The sequence below is a fragment of the Argiope bruennichi genome, chromosome 2, assembly GCF_947563725.1.
Source record: "Argiope bruennichi chromosome 2, qqArgBrue1.1, whole genome shotgun sequence".
Lineage (NCBI taxonomy): Eukaryota > Metazoa > Arthropoda > Arachnida > Araneae > Araneidae > Argiope > Argiope bruennichi.
Window position 1 is genome coordinate 7431776 of NC_079152.1, and position 26507 is coordinate 7458282.

A 26507-nucleotide genomic window follows, 5' to 3' on the forward strand; every position below is an offset into this window, starting at 1 on the left:
TAAATTATGACAGACAGTTAGGCCTTAATCCACAACTGATTTTAGAAGGTCTTACTGATGGACTGCCAACTCAACTAAAACAATTAGCTAGCATAAAAGCTCCTAATACCCCTACAGAATGGCTTACAATAACAACTAAACTATTAAAAATGGAAGAATCTTCAGAACCAAACCCAGGCAGGTATAATGAAACTAAAATCAGAATAATGCAACCAGCACCCTTTACACCTAGGCATAATTTTAATTATAAATTTCAAAATTCTTTTACTCCTCGAGCTCCCAATAATTTTAGACAAAATTATCATAACTCAATAAGGCTATGTCCCAATAATTACAATAACTATAGTTATAATTTGCATTTTCAACAAAGATTACCATCTTCTCCATGTAGAATTTGCACTCAAATTGGTATTCCAAATGTTTATCATTGGACACAAGCATGTCCTTTTTATCAACCTCACTTTATGATCAATATTCCAATAACAGCCAATGTGACTTCCCCGCGCATAGAAGTCCCTCTTGGCTGTTTTCAAAATTCTAAAATGAGACCAAATTCTTCTAATGAGGCCCCTAGACCAGCACAGTTACAATTATTAGTGTCCGGACACATCTCAACTTTACCAAGTCTAGCTAACTTGGACCATGTTTATAACCCTCATAGTAATATAAATATTGTTATTGACACAGGATCCACTCTTTCAATTATATCTGCAGATATTGTAAAAAAACTTAACTTGACAAGAAAAAATTAAAACCCTATTAGAGTCAAACAAGCACATGGAACGTTCCAATTAACCCAAATTTGTGACATATATTTAAAAATTGGCCAAATAAATAAGAAAATCAAATTATATATTATGGACAATCCTTTACCATAAATCATCTTAGGAATACCAGATTGTAGTTTATATAAATTAATTATAGATTGTGACAAAAATAAAATATTTCAAAATGGAAAAATTATTACCAACTTGCATACCAATAATAATGATATATCTTTACATATTGTTGAAAATAATAACACTAGTGATAATAAGGTCAAAGTAGTGAATACCTCAGAGGAAATTTTCCCACCTCTGACTGTAAATAAACTATCTGAACCTGTGTTATCTCTGGTGTCAGAATATTCTCATGTGTTTGCAAAAAATAAATATGATGTTGGTAAAATAAGAATGGAACCCCCTAGAATAAATTTAACATCTGATTTACCAGTTCCAGAAAGGGCTTATAGAACCTCTGCTACTGATGAAATTGAAATAAATAAGCAAATTAAAAATTTGTTAGATGCAGGTTTAATAAAAGAATCTACTAGTAATTATTCCTCCCCTGTAACATTAGCATATAAAAGAGATGAAAATAGAAAAAGCCGTCTTTGTATTGATTATCATAAAATTAATTCCTTTTGCAAATCTGAGGCAGAACCTCTCCCTAGAATAGATACATTGCTAGATAAATTAAGTACTGCTAAAGTTTTTTCAACTTTGGATATTGCATCTGAATATTGGCACATATCCTTGCATGATAAAGATAAACATAAATTGGCATTTGTAACAACTGAAGGTTTATATGAATTTCAAGTCCTACCTTTTGGCTTTAAAAATGCACCTGCAATATTCAATAGAACTATTCGTAGAATTTTAAATAAACATAAATTTTCAAATTTTGCATGTCACTATTTTGATGACATAGTAGTTTTCTCTAACTCATAAGAGGAACACCATGATCATTTAAAACAGATTTTTCCAATGTGTGAAAAAGAAAACATTAAATTAAAATTTTCTAAATGTGTGTTTGCTCAAGATAAAATTAATTTCTTGGGGTATGAAGTCAAAGAAGGATGCATTTCTCCTGATAATCATAATATTGAAAGTATTAAAAAATTACAACCTCCAAAAAATGTTAAGCAACTTCAAGGTTTTCTTGGCTCTGTAAATGTTTATAATAAGTTTATTGATTCCTATGCTAAAATTAGAGAACCCTTAAATAATCTTCTTAAAAAAAGATACACCATGGCAATGGACAGAAGACTGTCAAAAAGCTTTTGAAATGTTAAAAAATAAATTGATAACTAAACCAGTGTTACAACTATATAACCCTAATTTACCTCTTCATGTTTTTTGTGATGCATCTCAGATAGCCATTGGAGCTATTCTAAAACAGCCCGACTGTTCTGGTAAATTACATCCTGTATCTTATCATTCAAGAACTTTACGATCGTATGAAAAAAATTACTGTATAACTGAGTTGGAATGTTTAGCAATAGTAGATGCTCTTGATAAATTTTATTACTATTTACATGGGAAAAAATTCATAATTCATATTGATCATGCTGCTCTTGTTTGGCTTAAAAATGTAAAAAATTTAAGGGGAAGATTATTTTGTTGGTCTTTAAAACTAAGCATGTTTGATTATGAAGTTAAATATTTAAAGGGAACAGCTAATGTTGAAGCTGATATGTTATCAAGGCATCCTACTGCTCAATATCTCCAACATTCTGTGCATTTATTGGAATTAGATGAGATAAAACACTATCAAAATTTAGACAATTTAGATAATACTAAATATAAAAATATTAATGATGTACTTGTAGTTAAAAAGAAAAATTTATTTAAAATAGTTGTACCTTTTTCTCTTAGGAGAAAAGATTTGCAAACAGCTCATGAAGAATTTGGGCATCCAGGCACTCAAAAAATGATAAATTTAATTACTCCTCAGTATTATAGGCCCCATATTACTAAAGATATTGCACTTTTTGTTAAACATTGTGATATTTGTCAATCAAATAAAAAGAAAAAGCAAATGAGATTTGGCCTTTTACAGGCTGTGCCCCCCACAGATCGTCCTTTTGAATGTCTTTCTGTCGATACTGTTGGTGGATATAACTATTACAATTCAATTAAAAAATTTCTTCATATAGTAATTGATCATGCAACTAGATATGTTTGGACTTTTCCTTCCCAAAATGAAAATTCTGAAACTTATATTAATATATTAAAGCAAGTTTTCCAAATTATTAACTGATAGAAATGGTGCTTTTACCTCATCTAAATTCAAACATTTCCTCAGAAATTACAGTGTCAAGCATCTGTTATCATCTTCACATCATCCACAAACTAATGGGGAAATATGAAAGAGTTAACCAGTCAATAGTAACTAAATTAAAGTGCAAAGTCAATTCTTCTCCTACTAAAATTCCTTGGACTAAACTTTTAGAACAAGTAATCAATGAATATAATTTAACACCCCATTCAGTTACAAAATTTCCTCCTGCATATATGTTATTTGGCATTTTACCTTATCCTCCTCCCTTAACTCAAAATCAATTCTATCCTCCAGTAGAAGAAGCCAGAAAATTAGCTAAAGATAATACAAAAAAATATCATGATAAAAATAAAATAAGATATGATGCTAGATTTATAGATTCTCCATTCAAACCTGGTGACATTGTAATATACGAGGAATTTAATTATCCAAATCGTAGAAAATTATCTTCAGTATTTTCAGGTCCATATGAAATAGTAACTAAAATTTCAGATGTAAATTATGAAATAACTAAACCAAACGCATTAACAAACAAAGCTACTGATATTGTCCATGTATCAAAATTAAGAACATATTACCCACCAGAAAAATTAAAATTAAATCATGAATAATTTAAATTAAAAAGAATCCCTTTATTCTTCATTTTTCTTCCACATAAACCCCAACTTAGGTTGGCCCGTTGTCTCCACTCATAAGAGTTAGTTTTTCTTTTCTTCATGATGATGATGTGATAGGCCCCATCACAACATAAATTCAAATACCTCAGTCTTATTGAGATGCGAGTATAGGGTCAACCTCACATTTAATTTCTATCTCTTTCTATTTTTATCCTGGATATGTTGTTCTCCACTTTGGAAATAAATATTCCTGGATGAGAGTAGAGAGAGAATAAGAATTACATCCCCTTTCTTGATGTCCTGATTTTGGGTCATTAAGTTTCACCCACTACTAGAAATTGGTGGACAAGGATTTTCTATTCACCACTAATTGGCTAACTAGTGGATTAAAGATTTCTTTTACAATTATACATTTTTATGTCATTTGTTTTGAATATTTATGTTACAATAAGAGTATTTTGAATCTCATATTATTATTTTCAGATTCAAGTGTTACATACAAAAATCAGAATTATATTGATATATTACTACTATGTGAATTTAATTTGTTATTCAATTTGATGATTTTGGTGAGCCTTCTACTATTTAAAGGACATTGTATGCAAGTATTCTTTGAGACATTCCTCACCAAATAGAGACAGTCTTACAGACTGTGAGACAATAATAGACTAAGTTTCTGCAGAAAATCATTTGTATATTGCACATTTTATTATTATTATTTTTGTTGTTGTTGAATATTTAAGTTTATTTAATATTTCCACATATATTTCACAGATTATTATTATTTTCACTTTATCTTTTTTATGCTTCACATAATCTTGTTCAAAATGATTTTTATATTAATGTAAAGGTAAGGGAAACTCGGATATCACTTTTAATATGCCTTTAAATTTTAGTTTCTTACCTGACCACCACTGTAAGGTAAGGCTGTGTGTCGAGGGCCCCGACATACTTCCATGTCTTGCAGTGGGGGGAAAATTGTAATGATAATTTAAACTTTTAATTTCAATTTAATTAATTTCCAAGATTTATCTTAATTTAGCCCATAGTAACTTCATTCTAAAAATATTCTCTTATTTCGTGATCCAATTCCACTGTCTCTAATTAATTAATTCAAGAGAAGCTTTGTTAAATTGCTGAATCAACTAAAAGTCTAACTTTCCCACACTCCACGTGAAGAGACAAAATACCACTGACAATACAAATTCTTTTTTAAAATCTCCCTGTGTTTCCCCTACCTCTTCAACGCATGTAATGAAAATCCTTCTCGAAATCTCATTATATATTAGCACTATGAAGAAATATTTTCCCTACCAATTTCTCTAGTTATATAAGACCAGGGATAAAATGTCCCAAAGCTTTTTCCCGATTCCTTTCCTATGACGTTCTGTGTTCTCATAGCTTGTACATATGCCTGCTTCTTAGTATCTTCACAGTGTTCTAACTGCATTCTGCTTAACATAAAATAATGCTTACACACACACACACACACATATATATATATATACCGGGTGCGGCATAAATTCGTACAAACTTCAAAAAATTATCATAAATAAAGTAATGCTCGAAACAAATTGCGGTTTGCGGGAATATGTCCAGAGAGCTTTTGGATTTCATTATTTCCATTAAAAAATGTATTTAAAAATGATCGACAGACTAGATGGCGCTCACACGGTCATACCGAGTCAGTTTATGCAAATTAGGAAAACAGAGCACAGTAACATTATAGTACAATTTATTTTAAAGCAAAAGATGCTCAACATGACTGCCACCACAAGGTATTAAGTAAGTGAGGCACGTAACTACGCCTATTACAGCTGCATTTAATATGTTGGCATCGATACCACTAACTGCCAATTGAATGGCATCTTTCAGTTCCATCAAAGTGGCAGGAGAGCCCCGGTAGACATGAGACTTCAGGTATCCCCACAACCAGAAGTCTGCGGGAGAAAGTTCTGGCGATCGTGAGGGCCACTCATTCTTACATCCTCTGCTTATCACTCTGTCCTCAGTGAATGTGTCTAGGAGGAACGTCTTGACGGAACTAGTAACTTGGGGCGAGACACCATCCTGCATGAAGGTGACGGAAGATAACGCATGTCTTTGCTGCAAAGTAGGCATAATGCAAAAGCCTAAGATAGCGTTCTGCAGTGACGGAACAGGTTTTCCAACTGGATACAGGGCAACGCTCTTCAAAAAAGAAAGGGCCTAGAATGAAGGACGCAGTGAAACCGCATCAGTCACATGTGGAGAATGTAGTGATTTGGACGTGTATGCACGAGGGTTTAATGCTGCCAGATACGAATGTTTTGCGTATTGACGTCGCCATGCAATGAAAAGTGGGCTTCAACTGTCCACATGATGTTCAGTAACCATTGTGGGTCACGTTCCTTTTGTGTGAGCACCCATGTTGCAAAGGCTTATCTTTTCTCGCAATCTGCTGGCAACAACTGGTGAAATGCCTCTATCTTGTATGGATGCAGCTTCAAGATTTCGCGCAGAATGTGTCGGATCGACCTTTCCGGAATTCCTGTTATTTTACCTGCTTCATGTGCAGTGGAACTCCCCGTTGAAATCTCAGCTGCCAGATTTCTTATGACTCTTTGGAAGACAGGGATGCGGTCAGCCCTGATGGATGGTCTGCCACTTGGTGAACGATCCTCTCATCTTCCCGTTTACTCAAAGCGGCGAACTGAATTCAATATCCCATTCAATGAAATTGGGTTTTTCTTCGCCTTCATTCCTTTCACCGTCCGTAACTGTCGCAATGCTTTAGTCGCGGATTCACCATTCTTATAGAACAATTTCACCACTAATGCTCGATCCGGTAGCAATAGCATGCTGCTGGCGTCGAATGACAGATCCATTTCCAGCCTTGTGTTTTATAGCTATACTGATTTACATAAACAGTCTTGGTATGTGTTAGAGTCATCTATTGGTCATTTTTAAATACATTTTTTTAATGGAAATAACAAAATCCAAAGGCTCTCTGAACATATTCCTGCAAGCCGCCATTTTTTTCGAGCATTACTTTTTGTTATTATGATTTTTTGAAGTTTGCACGAATTTATGCCCCATCCGGTGTGTGTGTGTATATATATATATATATATATGTGTGTGTGTGTGTGTGTGTACAATGGTGCTTAACAGACTGGACTATCTAACCTAGGGCAGCACAGATACACTTTTGAAGGTGCGAATGAGCAACTGAGGGTAATTTTTTGAAATTTGAATAAACTAATATTTATGAAAAATTTTAATGTTTAAATAATAGTTAAATAAAATTACAAATGGATAAATAAACAATTCTGCACACCTTTTAATAATAAAAGAAGGTATATTATCAATTCTAGAGAAAAAGACAAGTACAATGGTGCTTAACAGACTGGACTATCTAACCTAGAGCAGCACAGATACACTTTTGAAGGTGCGAATGTGCAACTGAGAGTAATTTTTTAATATTTCAATAAACTAATATTTATGAAAAATTTTAATGTTTAAATAATAGTTAAATAAAATTACAAATGGATAAATAAACAATTCTGCACACCTTTTAATAATAAAAGAAGGTATATTATCAATTCTAGAGAAAAAGACAAGTACAATGGTGCTTAACAGACTGGACTATCTAACCTAGAGCAGCACAGATACACTTTTGAAGGTGCGAATGTGCAACTGAGAGTAATTTTTTAATATTTCAATAAACTAATATTTATGAAAAATTTTAATGTTTAAATAATAGTTAAATAAAATTACAAATGGATAAATAAACAATTCTGCACACCTTTTAATAATAAAAGAAGGTATATTATCAATTCTAGAGAAAAAGACAAGTACAATGGTGCTTAACAGACTGGACTATCTAACCTAGAGCAGCACAGATACACTTTTGAAGGTGCGAATGTGCAACTGAGAGTAATTTTTTAATATTTCAATAAACTAATATTTATGAAAAATTTTAATGTTTAAATAATAGTTAAATAAAATTACAAATGGATAAATAAACAATTTTGCACACCTTTTAATAATAAAAGAAGGTATATTATCAATTCTAGAGAAAAAGACAAGTACAATGGTGCTTAACAGACTGGACTATCTAACCTAGAGCAGCACAGATACACTTTTGAAGGTGCGAATGTGCAACTGAGAGTAATTTTTTAATATTTCAATAAACTAATATTTATGAAAAATTTTAATGTTTAAATAATAGTTAAATAAAATTACAAATGGATAAATAAACAATTTTGCACACCTTTTAATAATAAAAGAAGGTATATTATCAATTCTAGAGAAAAAGACAAGTACAATGGTGCTTAACAGACTGGACTATCTAACCTAGAGCAGCACAGATACACTTTTGAAGGTGCGAATGTGCAACTGAGAGTAATTTTTTAATATTTCAATAAACTAATATTTATGAAAAATTTTAATGTTTAAATAATAGTTAAATAAAATTACAAATGGATAAATAAACAATTCTGCACACCTTTTAATAATAAAAGAAGGTATATTATCAATTCTAGAGAAAAAGACAAGTACAATGGTGCTTAACAGACTGGACTATCTAACCTAGAGCAGCACAGATACACTTTTGAAGGTGCGAATGTGCAACTGAGAGTAATTTTTTAATATTTCAATAAACTAATATTTATGAAAAATTTTAATGTTTAAATAATAGTTAAATAAAATTACAAATGGATAAATAAACAATTCTGCACACCTTTTAATAATAAAAGAAGGTATATTATCAATTCTAGAGAAAAAGACAAATCAATTCTTTAATCACCAAAACCACAACTTCACAATAGTATAAATTTTAATCAAATTGACAATGCAATGGCTACTGATTCCATCATTTCATTCATAAGCAGTGTTGGGTTTATGAACAAATTTAAAATAGTTAGCAAAAACATTAACAAAATCTTACACTTTTTATAACATCCATTATTGCAGAATATTTAATCTAATAAAGGACAAATTCTTTAAACATTCAAATAGCAAAGTGAAGTCAATAAATGACTCCAATGTCAACTTCTGCAGTATATTTAATTAAAAAAAAAAGTAGCCTGTGTTCAGTAATTTATAGCTGAGTTCTGCATTATTTTACTATATATTATGGTGTTATTGTTTCCCACATAAAAAAATAGAAAATACGAAAATAAATTAAATTTTGATTTAGGTCATTAAATGACTCCAGTTAGTCATTAATATTATAAAAACTGTTCTTCAGCTATAAACATCATCTTCAGCCACAATCCTTCAATGGAGCTATTGGTTTTCAAACTCTTAAAAAAAATGTACAGAATTATTAAGAAAAGTTTTAAGACTATAGGTGGCTCAAACAGAGGGTAAAAGAATTTTAAAAACTAAAATTATCACTATGGAACTGAATTAAAAGGAGTTCCTGCGAAATTTTATCTAAATAGAAAATGTATTTTGCAAAAAAAGTTATGATAGTTACATGTGTGCCTAAACATAATAAAGCAATAGTCATGCTATCAATTAAAAATTATCACTTGATTTATCAGACAAAGAAAATCACTTCAAACTTCAAGCGCTTCCCCATAATTATTCTACAGGAAGTGCAGACGGGCTTGTGAGTACTTATGTTCGTGTAATATCAAATAATGACCTTATTTTTTTATACAGTTGATGAAGTAATAACCAACACATTTATTGTGTTTACATGATTACTTGGGACTACGAAAAAGATAAACTTTTCCGAAAGAGACTTTTTTTAAAATTGTTCAATTTGTAAAACCTGATGAAGTGAGCAGCTATCAAAACATATTACACAATGCATTTAGTTGGCTTTTGAAAGTGTTGTACAGTATGATGAAAAAGAATTTTTTGCCAAGCATAGTTGGTATACAGTGCTATCTAAAACATTAGATCACACTGACAAATACAAAACACAATTAAAATGCAATTGATTTATTTGCAAAAATTATGCCAATATCATAATAAAAACACTATACCATTAGTTCAATAATCAAAATTGTTAATTAATATCCAACCCATATTATGGTATATAATTGGATCCAGGTAATTGGTATATGATTAATATCCAGCCCATATTTGTTGAGTGAAATGTTTAATATTGCAGGAACCATGATTGTAGCAAAATTAATTTATATCACTTTCATTGTTTATTGAGTAATTGCCACAATAAATCTACAGGGTAAAATATAGCATTTCTTGCATTTATTAAGCTATTCTATTTCAAACCAAATATTTTATTGAGTATGCCAAAGTAATGACATATTTATTTGGTTAAATATTTCAAAAGATTAATGAAATGAACTTACGCATTTAATTTGTTCTCATACACATTTTTCCATAACTGCAACATCTGTTTGCTTGTGAGTAAAGCAGTCTCCACACCAACACAATACTCTTCTAAATGAACTTTTGTGCAAAGTAAACTAAAAAAGAATACACATTTTTAAAATGTAATACAAATTAACCATATAATTTATTAACATTTTATACAAAGATTTTATAATAATAATTGAGCCCCAAACTCTTAAATTATTTTAACAATATTTTTGGAATTTTATTAGCAAGTTTGGTCAGTGTGGCCAGCATTTCTGCTATTTGAATTTCTCTGATTTTTTCGGATGTTTCTAATTTCTTCAGAATGATGTTGTTCTATTTTATGCTCTTTAATTCTTGCACAATATGTTCTTAACTGTATTTGAAAAATTGTTCTATTCTTTTCACTAAAATCAGTGTAAAATAAAATTTCATTCTCAGAAAATAAAATCACTTGTTGAATTTCAGATAAGAACCAATTATGTAAAACCCTTTCCATTTATTGCAAATATATTAACCAACACTAGAAGATACATGCACATCTAGACCGACTTTTAACCAACCCATCATATCTGAGAACTGTTCATAAAATTTACTCATGGAAAACGCAGTACAAAAGTATATGCACATTGGTGGAGAGCTTAAGAATGAAATGATTTTTTTTTTTTTTCCATTCAATGGGTTCTTTCCTATCCATACTGTTTACCAACACACAATTCAGAAATGAACAATCTTTTTATTAACATAAAAAAAATCATTTATAAATACAAAATGAAATCTTTACATTAAAATAAGAAAAATTCTTCTATGATCTCAAAATTGCTTTGGCTTTTAGCCCACCAACTCTAATAAAAAAAATCGCCTGAATACTGGCTGAATACTTGTAAAATTGAGAAAAAAGAGTGGAAAATTAGTGCTTATCATCTTCTTCATTAATGCAAAAGGTAAATGTTTTAGAGGTATAAATTTCAAAAAGATAGCATAAATGTTGTAAATTTTCGTGGTGAACAGTTTAATATATCATAAAAACGTATAAAAAAAGCAATGCCCTTGTCTTTTAAAAAATTTTTTTGTGAAAATTACAAGTGAAATGTGTCTTATCAAGAAATAAATTTCTTGTATTATTTTTACCAATAATTTGTTGAATCTATGAGAAATTTTAAACACACACACTCAAAAAAAAAAAAAAAAAAAAAAGTTAACAGAAAATATTAACAATAACATCCATAACATCTGTTCATATGAAGAATTCAGTAAATCTGTACTTATAATGTTTAAAAATACACAAAAAAAATGTTTTAAGGAAATATTAATAATAACATCCAATACTTCATAATTCAAAAAAAAAAAAAAAAAAAAGATATCCCCAAAAAGGAGGCAAAAAAAAAAAAAAAAATACTTATTTAATTAAAATAAATTGTTTTGGAATTATAATAATATGTCAGTATTTTGCATCTAATTTTGAACATTAATAGCCAAATTTTTCGCTCCCCTAACACATGGTATGATCGATTTGACATTCGAAGGAAGGAAGGTGGGGTGGAAGTGGGGACAGCACCATATATATAAAAAGGACTCATTAAAGATTAAACTCATAATAGTAACAGGAGCTAGGCTTTAGTTAGGCTGCCTTTTCCCATAGCACATAAAACCATTTTTGCTAATTATGTCGATAATTTGATATTCTGAAAAAAAAGCAAACTAAAACTTTCAGCGAAAATATTACATATTTATATCTATGTGCAATAAATTAGATAAGATGATTAATATTTCTCTTCCATAGTCTGTTTTTGAGTATCAGTAAAAGTTTGATTCTCATAAGTTGCCAACAATGTTTCATTCAACTTATGAAAAAAATAAATATAAGGATTCAAAGGGATCACATTCTGTCTAAGTGAAATAATTAAATACAAGTACTGAGCTTATAAACTATAATTTTCTTAAACTGTATCCATTTTTAAATCTATTTAATTGAAACTTTAGAATAAATTAAATGTTTACTATGGCCAAAAAAGTAAATTTATTGCAGAAAATAAACAAAACATATGGAAAATATACAGAGAAAATCATAAAAAAGAAAAATAAGAACCATAAAGAAGAATTACTTAAAATTATCTGGATACTCTTCTAAGGCTGCTTCAATCAACTGTAGAGCTTCTGCATGTTGCTTCTGTGCAGACAGCAAAAGAACCAACAAATGCAATGAGTGAATATGGTCTGGTCTCAAATGCAGGGCCATTTTAGCATGTAGAACTGCTTCAGACAACTGAAAGATTGCTCTTCTTAGATAAGGTATTAAAAAAAAAAAAAATCATAGTTCATTTCAAAAAGAGTAATACTTTCCCTCAATCGTCTTAGATAGATTCAGAAAACACTTTCAAGATTTAGTCAAAAATAAAAGTCACACAATTTACTCAGGAATCAAAAAATTCTCAAAGAAATTAAAAACAACACTTAAAACTTATTAATTTTTTTTACAGACTGTTTTATTAATTTTTGAACTGATATTTTCTGGGAATTACTTCTAAAACCAATATACCGAAGGAAAAATAATTATGATAATTTCACATCCCCAAAGTTACTTATTGATGATGCTATGCTTTATTTTTTACAAACTTTTAAATTTTGATTCATGATATAGAATCAATATAGAAACATCAATATTCAAAATTGTATCTTAATAATTATGAAAATAATTCAATGTTTTTTAAAAAATAGACTACGTTTGTTCAGTTTGAGCAGATGAAACATTATTAATTAACATGCATACAACATTGAATAAAATCGAAAAGCGTTTGAGAAGAGTATCTCACACACAGATTTGGTACAAAATTTTATACAAATCTAAAATTTTGGTATAAGAAAGTCATGCTAAAATCAACTGACTTAGTTCATTGTATATTTAAAACATTATATTCAAGTAAACAAGTAACTATTGAATTTTTTCATTATTGGATATTTTCTTTAGGGTAGTATAAATATTAAAATTTTAAAGTTACAACGACATGAATGTAAAAACTCTCAATTATATATCAATAATCATGAATCCTCTTATTTTTTTTTATGACATTGCCTGAGAGTTTTGAAAGAAATTTTGAAATAACAATATTGAATATAAAAACCAACACTTTATATCTAACATATGAAAAGTGCGTTATGAGCACTTGACTATAAACTAGAACCATTAAAAATCAACTTTATTATGTTAACGTTGTTTAAAGCATTCTTTATAAAGAAAATTAGATAAATATTTTTTAACCACACAAAAATGGATTGAAAAGATTAACCAAGGTGCTTCGTCCCAATTTTAGAGTTTTAAATTTATTTCATATACAATACATTGTTAAAAAATTAACACACACACACACACATCTTACAGATGGTATTTTGGCTGAATTTATTTCCTAAGTTAATTAATACAGTTTTAAAAATAAAGTATTCTGCAATGCTACATCAAAATATTTTACAAAAGTCAAAATTAAAAAGAAATCAAATATCAGTCACAATGGACTAATTTATCAATTTTGTAAATTGTTTTGAATCTACATGTATATAATTTGTGAAACACTCCCACAGGGATTCGATCTTTCTATCATTTGCTAGGTTAACTTCTTCAAGCTATTGATATAATGTATAAGTTTTTTAAAATCAAATATTAAAAAAAAAGTTGCAGATAAAAAATAAAAGCATAAATAACAAATATTTTTCTACTCCTTAATATTGCTGAAGAAATAAAGATTTCTCAATACAGTTAAAGAAATATTTTTGAAGTTACCTGTCTAGCTTGGGCATAATGTAGAGCCATGAAGAACTCTGGAAGATGATCATTAGGATCAACAGAACTAGCTCTGTAATATTAACAAATAAAAAATGAATAGTTATATAGAATAAACTTATAAATACAACATAAAAATAATGTTTTTATTAGTGCATTAAAAAATTGAATATTTTTATTTTACTTGCTTTCAGCATTTAATTTTTAATTTTAGTATACAGATAAAATATTATAGAATTTTATAATAAATTTTTATTCAAATTCATCTCCAAGTGATGACTATTTTATAGAATCAAAATTTAAATAAATTAAGTGATTAAATAAGTTTTTAAAATATTAAAATGACATACTTTCATTGAAATCATGCAAGCATATAAATTTTAAAAACTCTAACACATCAATAAGTGACAGACAACTCTTTCTCTCAATTCTTTCAAATTTTATTCCTACAAACTAACACAAAAGTTGTAAAAGTTTAGAAAATTTAAACTCTAAATGATATCAAAAGTGGAGGATAAATTTGAATCAGAAACAACAAAGTGTGTATTGATATTATAGCTACTGATATAGATAATAAAGCTAACAACAATATCAGAAAACACAATTAAGCTCATTATAGTTTTTAATTCAATTGGTGGAGCTTCAACAATCTCACAAGATTTCAATCTGTGAAAGATAGTTTATGTTAACACAGCATCTAAAAGCACTTTTAAACTCATAACCTCATGTAGAACTTCAATAATAAATAAAGTACATGAAAAAAATTTTGAAAAATTTTTATCAGTTGAGAATGGGCCTCCATGAAGATGTGATTTATTCCTCTCTGGTTTAAGGGAACATTTCGGTTTTCATTTTGTCACCACCTCAAATTATTTTCGACATTTTGCCCAAACATCTATCAGCTTTCTTTTACACATTTTCAAACACAGATGCAATATGGTAAATTTTTTCTACAAAAATTACAGTCAATGGATTTTTTCACACAAGAGTTTCTAATTTGCCTGGGAATAGCATTCTGACTATTTTTGTCCTGCAATTTCTATTCACATATAACTGCCATTGATCTTAGCATTAAATGTATCATTAATAATACTATAGAATCTTGATTTGTTTGGAAAATATATTGTCAAACAGCATTAAATTTATAGAATTAAAATTGGAAAACTGAAATAAACTAATAAATTAACTGACAATTTCTGAAAATATTATATATACATTATTCCAAAAATATTGATCAATGAATATAAAATATAATCAATTAAATTAAATTAATAATTAACTTCTGAAAATAAAGAAATGGTGTAATATATATAAATATGCATAAATTAAAAAAATCAAAACTAACTCATCTGATTGAAAATGAAAAAAAAGTACAAAATGATACACATAAATAGTTCATCCTCCCTCTAAAAAAAGTACAATGAAGTTAATATTTAGAAGAACACAAAACAAACAAAAGTTCAAACAGAAACTTTTCTAAATTATACAAGACATCTAATATTTAATGATTTTAATAACAATGAAAATTTGCAACAATATTAAAACATGTCCCAAAAAAAATCATTAAAAATACCTTGAAAAAGCTTCAAAAGCTTTTTTTCGTAAATCTTGGCGATCATTTTGAGTTCGAGCTATGGCAGACATCATTTCATGACCCAAGCCAACAGCTACATGGCATCGAGCAAGTAAGTTTTGAGGGTGGGCAATTTCTCTTTCCAGGGCCTTTTCTGCCATTTTTAAGCCCTTTTCAGGGAGATCAAGATGGTCATAACAAATCCGGGCAGCCAACAAGCATGGCAAGGAGTTATCAGGCACTAAGCGAGCAACTTCATGAAGAACTAAATAAGCTCGAGCATACTACAGCAGAGAAAAAAACATGTTTAAATGTTACACAGATTTGTCAAAATATGTCAAGTTTCCTAAAGGAATGCTTTCATTAGAGTACTAAAAAAGAGTAACATTTAAGAAAAAATTTAGGCAAAAAAAAAAAAAAAAAATGTAAAAGTACATCAATAATAATAATAATAATAAATTGGGAAAGAATATAACAAAAACAATTATTTTTACTGTTACTGAAGAGGTTCTCCTTTTCTTCTTTACATTCTTATTAAAGATAAGTACTGCTTTTAAAGAAATATAAAAACATTTTTAAAACACATTCAATTCAAAGTTTAAAAAAAAAAAGAAAGATTTTTTTTTCTGATTCTTGTTTAGATTAAAAATAAAATTTTAAGGGAGAAAAAAGTATCTTAAAATAGAGCATAGTAGCAAAAAAAAAAAAAAAAAAAAAAAAGTATGAAAAATATAAAATATAAGAAAAAACTGGAACATTATAGTAGTGATATTTAAAATGCATGTAATAATAATAATAAACTCTGATTAATTTTGAAAACATAACATGACATTTTAATATCAGCTGCAGAAATAATATTAATTCATCAATAAACAGCAGAGAAAATGAACAGTGTAAAAGTACAAGACAAGTGATAGAAAACATTCTAAGCTAGATGGAATTTTAATCATACTAATAATAAATTTTAATTTTTAATGAATGGTATGCAATTTTCATGCTCAGTTATTGAATTTTTTTTTTAATTATGTTACCCTTAAAGTAAATTATTAAATTACTACAGGTATTTCAACATAAAAACTCAGGCTCTATTTAAATCAATTTAAAAAAAATTCTGATTGTACAAGTACTTTAAATGTTATACTAAAAATTACAACAGCAAAAATTTATTTACTACAAACACCATAAATAAATGACAAGTATTTCAAAAATAAACTTACCTTTCCAGCTGATATTAAAGACAAAGCAAACTGCATCCAAACATGCTGTTTTTCAAATGAGAACTTCATTGCTCGTTCAAATGACTAAAATATTACAATAATCAAAGTTGGAAAGTGGAAGAATTTCAATAAAGAAACACAAATATTAAGATCAAATATCAAATTTAGAGCTCTGCTACATGAATAGTACAGAATAACTTTTTTTTACACCTTTAAAAGGTTAAATTACCTAAAATGATAGCAACATATCTTCAGTTTGTACAAAACATACCGATTTAAAAAACAAATATATTTTTAACAAGTCAGTTATATTACTGCCTTACTAATTATTATAATTTTAATAATTTTTTAAATACAATTTAGAACATTGCCTTCTTTTTTAGTAATTGAAACAATTCATTTTCATCATATTAGCAGTTTTATAACCCAATGCTGAATATTTAACATCCTAAATTGCCTTATATACGAATTTTAATAACAATATTAAATATGATTTAAATAAAGGAATTACCTGGATTTTTTATATTTGAATTTTTGCCAATGATAAAGCAAATATTGCTTTTTATGAGATAAATCTTTCTCTTTTAGCAACATCATTTAAAGAGACAAATATGCTGTGAGAGAAACAAATTCCAAAATTTGAAATTTTACTGAGGTTTTTCAGAATTTTTTGTGGCCTGAATTCAAATTCCTCATTTGAAAGCTAGCTATACATGCAATGGTACTTACTGAATCACAATGCATGTTCTCTAAAATAGTCTTTTAAAAAATTGCCCAAAAACATTTGCTGGTTGCAATTAGCATTAGAAATCCAGATCTTGCACAGAGATCAGAAAGGTGTATAAAATCTATGTATTAAGATTTCACTTTAAAAAATGCCTTTCTCTATAATTTACTACTAGCTTTATAACTATGCTATTGATGAATATGTAACTTTAGAATACAATAAGCAGACTTTGAAATAAGAATAAGAATATTTAGTATACAATGATTAAAATAAATTAATGTTAATTCACCACATTACAAGAGCACTCATGATTAATACATACAATATACAAATAGATATACTAATTTTGAGATGTGCATGCATAAAAAATTTTTTTTTTAAAAAAAACTATTTCATAGAAATTGAATTAATTCTTACATCTACTAAAATATTAAATTGGGATCTTCTACATAATGCTATTGTAAGCAAATCATAAACAGCAGTAACATTATTATAAGAGTGAATTCTAGCCTCTTGGAATTCTGGCGATAAGTCTAAGACAGCATTCCTTACAGCCTGAAATGGAAAAATTATAATTATTGACCATAAAATTTTAAGTTACATAAAATGATCAATATGTAATTTCTTTGGAATTTATTATAAAATAAGACAAGATATGAAACAAAAACAACAGAATGAAAAACAAATTAGTCAAAAAGAAAATAATTTAGAAAAACGTTGAAATTTTTCAATGAGAATCCAAAGAATGTTTACTTTCTAATTTTTATGGTTTTCATTAAACTAAAAAGATAATAATTTATTTCATTATAAGTGTACTGTTTACGAAAAAGATAAGGATAGATAAGCAATACTTTTATCTTAAATCTCTATCTTTTCTAATAATATAAATGAATATGGATCAGTTGGTGCTCAACAGGGCTTATAATATCAGTAACTAGACATACAGATATCAAAATAAGCTTTAATCAGCTTTGAAGGATAAAAATTTGCATATCACAATGATTTAAAAAATATTTAACTAACATTTTAACTAATTAAAACATAAATAAAGTTTTTTCATCATAATGCCCAAGAAAAAAATTACACAAAAAAAATATTTTCCAAAAAGTATAATGATACCTATTTATCTGCTATACAGTCAAATATTTAAATTTATCAAATTTTAAATCACATATTTTTTTTCTGTCAAAAAATAATAGTAAATTATGTTTTATTTTTTGCAAAACATGCCGATTGAAACAAAAACCTTCTTATTTTAACATTACCAATTTTATTATTTGTATTTTGTACCCAATTTTGACAATTTTCCAAAAATAAATTCTTTAGTGTAATTTAAAACATTCTTTTTTTTGTAATTAAATTCATTTCATTGCATCACCATTTTAACAGCCCAATATTTTCAATACCAAATGAATTTAAACTATATAACTAATTTTGTTCATTTTCTTTGAATGAAGAGTAATTTCAAAATGGTTACAATTCAGTTCAATTTATGCAATATTTAATAATCATTTTAAACAAATGCTTACATCTATTTTAAAATAATCATCCCAAATATTATGCAACTGATTTCCAGTGGTAATTTTTTTGATTAACTGTAATTAGCTAAACAATACACATCACTAATTCTTATATATTTTGGTCAGTCATTTTATTGCTTCAATGATTGTTTCCAAAACATATGAAATTTAATAAGGATAATATAAGTGAATGTAACTATCTAAATCTTTAATTTCATTACACAAATAAAAATATTATTTAACTACATTTTCATTCTGTTATTGAAATTTGGTTTAAACAGAAATTAATTAATTTTTTTTGTCTATGGCAATATATATATATATATATATATATATATATATAAGCTTACTAGAAATGCAATAAGTAGCAAGCTTGAAAGTCAAAATCAGTTAAATTAATACTAATGATATTATATATATATATATATAGGCAAATATATATATTAAAGTGATAATTGCTAAATACAATTATCACTTTAAGGATGCATTATTAAATATAATCATTATCCTAATATATATAGTTCTTATTTTGTTAAAAAAGTTTTTAATATTTTGTAGTTTTAGTAAATTTACCATGGCTTCACTAATAAAGAGTAGAAGCAAAATTTCTTCATTTTCATCTTTTGGAACAAACAGACTGAAAAAGAAATAATAAAAAAAATTTTAAAGTAAATAAGAGGAAAAAAAAGTAAAACATAGAAAAAAATTATAATTTTTACTGCATTTAACAACAACATAAAAATCTAAAATGTGAATAGATTAAATGGTTCTGTCACAAATTGTTCCAATTATCACAAAATAGAAACACTCAAGTCCATTTTAAATCTATGCATACAGCAGAAATGATTCTATGCAATTTTATTATTTTTACTACAAAACAATTAGCTCCGTCAGCTAGTAAGATGCTTTGTAGCTTCTCTGCCAAGAAACTTGTGAAGATAAAAAGGTTAAGTAACATAAGAATTTTTTTTAAAAAAAAATCTACAGAAGAAATTTTTACATATATTAGATAATACATGATACACATGTGCAATATTAAAAAAAATCAAAATAAACACTTTGAAGCATTTCATAATTCTTAACTTGATGGAACTCTTGGAAACACAATATGATTTAAATGTCCTATTACTTACTTTTTCATAAATATAATGAAAATACAAAGACTATTTTATAATTTGTGAAAGCTATTAAAACACTTAGTGCTTTTTCATTTTTGAATTATAAATAACTGTGCCTATTATCTAATGAATTATGCAAAGGGTAGAATTGTATTTAGAAAAAAATTCCCTTCCACACAAGTTTTAAGAGTACTAGATATTCTCATTGCATTTCATAGTAATATGAATCCTGTTCTGGTAATCTTAAAAATTTATATTAAAATTTCTCCCACACTAATAAAGTGATTTTTATTTCTCTATATAATAGTAATTTAGTAGCAAAAGCATGAATGCATCGTTCAGTATTAAATTGCATTATTTGCCCTGCACTTCCAAGTTCAAATTAATATTCTTATCTCTCTTCAAAATATTGTTAGTGATTTTGAAAATTGTTATGAATTCCATTTTCCACTATGTTCTTTAAATGTCATCAAATAATGACACCACATCATTCATGATGATGTATCTGTTACAGAAAATATGGAGGGGGTGAAATCAAATATTGTCTCATGTAACTAATGCTGTTCATATAAAAATGAATTAAATACAACAAAATATAAAAATCTCAATAAATAATCCTTATTTTGTTATAATTTCCAAAGAACCCCTCACTCATTAAACTTTCACCCATATATATATATATATATATATATATATATATATATATATATATATATGTAAGTGTGAAAAATTATACACATATCTATTACAATAAATATGAAATTATCTTCATCTATATGAAGTTTTTTTTTTTTTGCATAAAAAAGAATATAGACTACAAAAAGCAAAACAATTATTTATTTAATTCTTATGCAACATAAATTCTTGAAAGACTAAATATCATTTAAAAAAAAGTAATAAAAACTTGTTGATAAATCTATATCAACAGTTTTTTGTTCTTCAAATATCCTTCTTAATTTGAGCAAGATTTTTGTTTAAATTAGGATTTATAAGTCTTAATAAAAAGAGAATTTCAGTTGAATATAAATGAAGTATAGAATGCAGATATAGCAAAGAAAAAAAAAATGGAATTTCGCTGAGTACAATAGTAATAACTTTGAAAAATCATTGCAATCAGTAGATTTTTAAACATAAATTTCTTCAATTACTTAGTTCTTTGAAGCAATCTTTAATTTTAAAAATTAAATAGAAAAAAAGAAAATGATAAAAAATAGGATTTTTTTTTGTTTGTTTATTTATCAAAATTTTTTATTCTAAATTTTTGCAGAAATTTTCAAGTTCAATAAATAGAAATTCTGCTCAATATAATCATTTGTTTTCTTAGTATAATTTTTCAGTTCCAGGATAACATTTAAAAGCAAATGACTCAGTTTTTAATAACAGATAGAGATATGGAAATAAACAAATATATCTGTAAAGATTCCACAACTAGAATTACAATACAAGTTGAACTTTTGTACATGTAGCAATGTTTTTGCTAAAACTCACAGAATCTAACTATTACAAAATAAATATACTACATGGAACTGTTGTTTCTACATAAATGAAGTTTGATTCATTCTCCAGATTTAAAGATGATACAAAGTAGCATCTGTAGCGTAATAATCGTTTTGTGACATTCAAAATGCAGAGAACAGATATAACAATAAAAGACTATAGATAAAAAATATATAAATAAAACTTCTACAACAGTACAAAAAAAACTTAATTATAAAATTGAAAAATTTTATAAATAAAATGCCTTACTTTGGGCCCATATACTTCTTAGGTTTCCAAGGACTCTCTGGGTTTTTCCCTTCTCTTTTAAAACCAAAATTGACATAATTTTTTTCAGATACACCTCTTAACAATACTTCAGCTAATTGTCGTGCCATTGTCTGTAATCAAATTAAAATGTAGATAAATTGTGAATTATTACAAAATAAACAATAAAACATTTATATTTTACTATGTGCATTAAATAAAAAAAAAATACCGTACACTTTGATCGTAAAGTTATATATATTTATAAAGTTATCAATAATTTAAAAAAAAAAAATGTTCGATTTAAAGTTAGCAGTACCAGTTAAAATTAGTACTATAAGTACTACTATTAATATTAAATTAAATTCTCAAAATACAAGAAACATAGATCATTATAAATACCATAAAAATAGAATATTAAACTTATATAATGAGAGTTATGAATATTTAATATGATTTATCAAATCAGAGTTGTTACACAATGGAACAACTCTGATTTGATGTTGATAAAAAAACTTTTATTCAACCAAAAATTTGAATTAAGAAAAATTTGTTCAAGAAACAATTAAAGATAAAGAGAATGATTTCTAAAATAAAAATGATAGCCTAGATTTATTTTCCATATTTACTAATTTTAATATACAACACATAATTAATAAACAACCAATATGTAATTTTACTAAAAAAAATACAAATTTTTTAATAATTTTAAAAATAAAATATAATAAATTATTAAGAATTTTAACATAAAAACCATAATACAACAATTTCACAATAAAATTTCTAAAAATAATACAATCCATTTCTAATATATTTAATGTTATTTATAAAAAAAGTGAAACACTGACTATAAACATTTTTATAACATTAACAAAAGTCACCTATAGCACCACCTTCTGCAAATGTGGCCTCAAGTTCTGTACTAAAAATTGCTTGTTTTTGTACATCCGACTTACCCTTGAAGTTTGTTCCATTCCTTTAGAAACACCCTGTACACCAAGAAAAATATACATAAGAAACAAAAATAGTTTGCAATACCTGTCGCAAGGATTGTGTTGAACTGGTTTCAACAGAACTCAGAACTTTTCGGTATTGTTCAATTGCATTGCTCAATTTACTAGAAGAAAGATTTAAAATAATTAATAGAAATACAAATAGAAAAATAGAAATTACATACAGTATATATATATATATATATATATAAGCAACTTCACAAAAATATCTTTCATCAGACTAAATAGCATAATTATTCAAAAACAGAATAATTTTATTAATTTAATTCAAAATTTGCAGAAAACAAGATTGTAATGTCAGAATAAATATTAAATTTTATCAATTCTGTTTGCAGATTTGAGTCATTGCATTAAATAGCAAGTAACTCGTTGATAAATTGGGTATAAAAAATAATTATGGCAAAAGAAGAATAAATACATCTTATCCATTTAATATATTGCATTTCTGAGTTAGTTATAGAGTTTATACCCACAAGGCAGAAATATTTCTTGATGATAATTTTGTATAAAAGTTATAGATTTTAACATTTGTACAGTCTTTGTCCCATATTTTATTCTTCTGGTTCACTATATTTTTGGCCTTAATGTTCCCACAGACTGACATAATTCCAAACACGGTTTTTAATAATCGGATAACTCAGCATATATGAAAATTCATTCAAATCTCAAAGCGGCAAATGTGATTCATTTGAAAACAATTCTTCTCTTTTTTGCATACCAGAAAATAAACAGATCAGAAGAGGTTGATATTTCAGAAACAAACAACATAATTTTTACATAATTTTTTATGCAAAAAAATTTCAGCAAAATGAAATAAAAAAATTACAGACTTACTGAGAAGAATAATCTGTTCAATAATAAATTATAATATACTAGCAGTACCCACACAGCGTTACCCGTGGCATAACATCCAAGAGGAAAAATTAGCTTTAAACTTAAGTCTAGCCTCCACTCAATATGACATGTGTAGTGATTGGATTTTGAAGCGTTAGAAAATAAACGTTCATAGATGGCGCTAGGCAACTAGCGCGAGAGTAATTAAAAGAGTGATGTCATTCGAGTGTTTGCTCTTGGAGGAGAAGGAGTTACTGAGCAGAGTAACTCAAACGAATCTGCAATAAATTTGTTAAGTTTTCTATTTGCCTATTTTTCCAAAGCACTCACGAACCAGCCACGACAACATGGGCATGTCAAACAAAAATAAAAATATATTTAGAAATCTTCAAAAATAACTACAAAACAATTTTTAGCTAAACTATGATATATAGACATTTGGCACCTTGCGAGGTTGGCAATTTTTCAGTGGCGCTTTTGCTACTGTTATGCTATTGCTGTTGTTCACGCCACATTTTGCCATTTCGCTAAAATTTGGCGATAAACTATTTTTTTAGCAAAAATGACTATATATCAAAGCTGTTCCAGATTCACTAAAAATATACAATAGAAAAGTTATTTTAAAATTTAGGAATATACAAATAACTCATTGTATCCACTGTTCCACACTTGTTTATCAACTCTGTATAATCAGATATTAAAATAAAATTTAGTTTGCTTCATAATATTTCTATAGTGGATATTTTTCCGCCAGGTGCCAAGTCAAAAAGATTTTGCTTGGATGTAACTCTAGAAAATGTCACATAAAGTTGTCCATGGACTTCAATAAACTAAAACCTTCCCCAATAAATGCCCTAGAAAATGGTACAAATATCTTCAATATCAGTTAATTTTTTGGGGGCATAATGAGTTTTGAATCCCTATTTAAAATGAGACGTAAGCAAAGAAATTTATCACATATGCATACCACATCTCTTGCTATTTGCACATGCACAGTTTGAGTTTTTCGTGCATGTGTGGAATAATTAAAATCATAATTATAAAACTTTTTTTTATTTTGATATAAGTTTAATGTACTAAAACCTTTTCCAATAAATGCTCTACAAAATGGTATAAATAACTCAAATATCCGTTAACTATTTCTCGAGTTTTTGTGGTTCCAACATACAGACGCTTTCAGGAGACTTCATTTTATACTATGTATAGATATTGAATGCACATTACAGATGCAGGGCAAATGTAAATTTATGACACAAAGAAGAAAAGTCTCAAAAGAATTCTGTGCCTGGAGTTTCACATTATTGAACTCAATTACTGAAAGTACAAAGCAATTATAAGTTTAATAAAATCAGATGTGCCAAAATGAAACGTAAAATTTATAACTTACTTATTTTTTATGTATAATATAGGAGCCCTCTGCAATGCAGTTTCAAGAATGGGGCCAATTCTGTATTCAGTGTTTGGTGGCAGTGGAGAACCAGAAGATGGGGGATTAGCACCAGACATCAACTGTGGGACAGTGCCGCCAGTGTTACCTTGAGTGCGCTCCATCTCTTGTAGATATCTTAAAGCAAGGTCTCCAGCTTTTACCAAAGACTGTAATATTTGTTCTTCTCTTTCAGCTGTCTTAAACTTGCTAGTAGTGGAAGGGGGGATTTTTTCTAAACACAATCCTGCAAGCAATGTCACTCATGAGATAATATGCATAATTTTTTAAAATTTAATTTTGAAGTTTGTTTGGAAGTGGAGTGAAATTATACACATAAATATAAAACAATAAATCAGTTGAATATTGTCATATAAAAGCATAATTAAAAATTTTATTTTTTGATGTATTACTTTACATACAACTTTAGATGTCAAGAATTCATTATTGATTTACAACAGAACCTTAATTATTCAAGTTGACAGGGTCTGTAATCACCTCAGATAATCAAAAACATTCTAATGTCTTTCTTACAGAAAAACTATATTTCAGTTCTGTGACTAAACCAAACATCTTTCATTGTTTTTATTTTGTCTAAAAAGCATAAAATTCCAAACACCTAAATATTTTTTAAATAGCATATAAGAACCATCCATTATATTTTGATATCAAAGTGTCGTCATCTTGAATTTTGTTTTTTGCTTTGATTATATTTTTGAAGAAAGAAATTTAAAAGTAATCTTTATTTTTAAATTTTACTATACTTTACAAATTTTTTAATGTATATCTCAACACACACACACATCATGATGTCTTATTACCAATTTTGCAACAATTTTTCTAAATATATATATATATTACTGAATGCATCCACACATTTTTGGTTAAATGGCAAATCATTTGTGAACATAATCAGATTTTAGCCATGACTAACATAACATCTATGCCCACAGATACCTTGAATTTTGTTTCTATTGTTGAATTGGAAATGGCCTCCTGTCGCTTGATTTCTTACATAACTGCATTTCCACCATTGTAAGAAATTACACCTGTGTAAAATGTATGTTCTGCATAGTTTTTGATATCTGTATCAGCACCAGGTTTCCGTCACATTCATTAATAAATACAGTGTCATGTTCAATAATATTGCAAAAGAGTATTTTAAAAATGCTGATACAATTTCCTAATCAGTCTCTGTGGGGTTGCATTACTTATGAGACATCAAGCACATTGTGTAGTATTATCTGATTAAGCCCCATTCATAAGTATCCCACTAACATGTTAATAATTGCATATCAATAAACATATATGTGCATATAAATAAATATTTTTTGTGTGCAATTTTTATTTAGACAACTTTTTTGACTGATCAGTTGTCTTTTAAAAGAAAGACAAATTTTTTAGAAACTTGGAAATATATCAAAATTTTAATAAGAGTTCTAACATTCATACGTTTGCCGCAAAATGATATGCAAATGTAATGTTGATACTCATTTATTGCAGATTTTTATGTTCCATAACTTTTATGTTTAACTGCTTCAGGATTTTGTGCATTATTATAAAATAATCTAGAAAAAAAGGGGGGAG

At 27.5% G+C, this 26507-nt stretch overlaps 1 protein-coding gene across 3 annotated transcripts in view; it reads right to left on the reverse strand.

Moving 5' to 3' along the window:
• LOC129961804 (tetratricopeptide repeat protein 7B-like) overlaps positions 1-26507 on the reverse strand; it is a 65727-nt gene that overhangs the window by 16466 nt on the left and 22754 nt on the right. For all 3 annotated transcript variants that reach the window (XM_056075376.1, XM_056075375.1, XM_056075377.1), the window contains 10 exons: positions 24882-25167; positions 22686-22764; positions 21651-21781; positions 19360-19423; positions 17684-17821; positions 16540-16623; positions 15323-15606; positions 13750-13822; positions 12080-12240; positions 9968-10084 (listed from right to left, as the gene is read on the reverse strand). In XM_056075376.1, the coding sequence (XP_055931351.1) occupies positions 9968-10084; positions 12080-12240; positions 13750-13822; positions 15323-15606; positions 16540-16623; positions 17684-17821; positions 19360-19423; positions 21651-21781; positions 22686-22764; positions 24882-25167 (1417 nt within the window). The remainder of the gene's footprint in view (positions 1-9967; positions 10085-12079; positions 12241-13749; positions 13823-15322; positions 15607-16539; positions 16624-17683; positions 17822-19359; positions 19424-21650; positions 21782-22685; positions 22765-24881; positions 25168-26507) is intronic.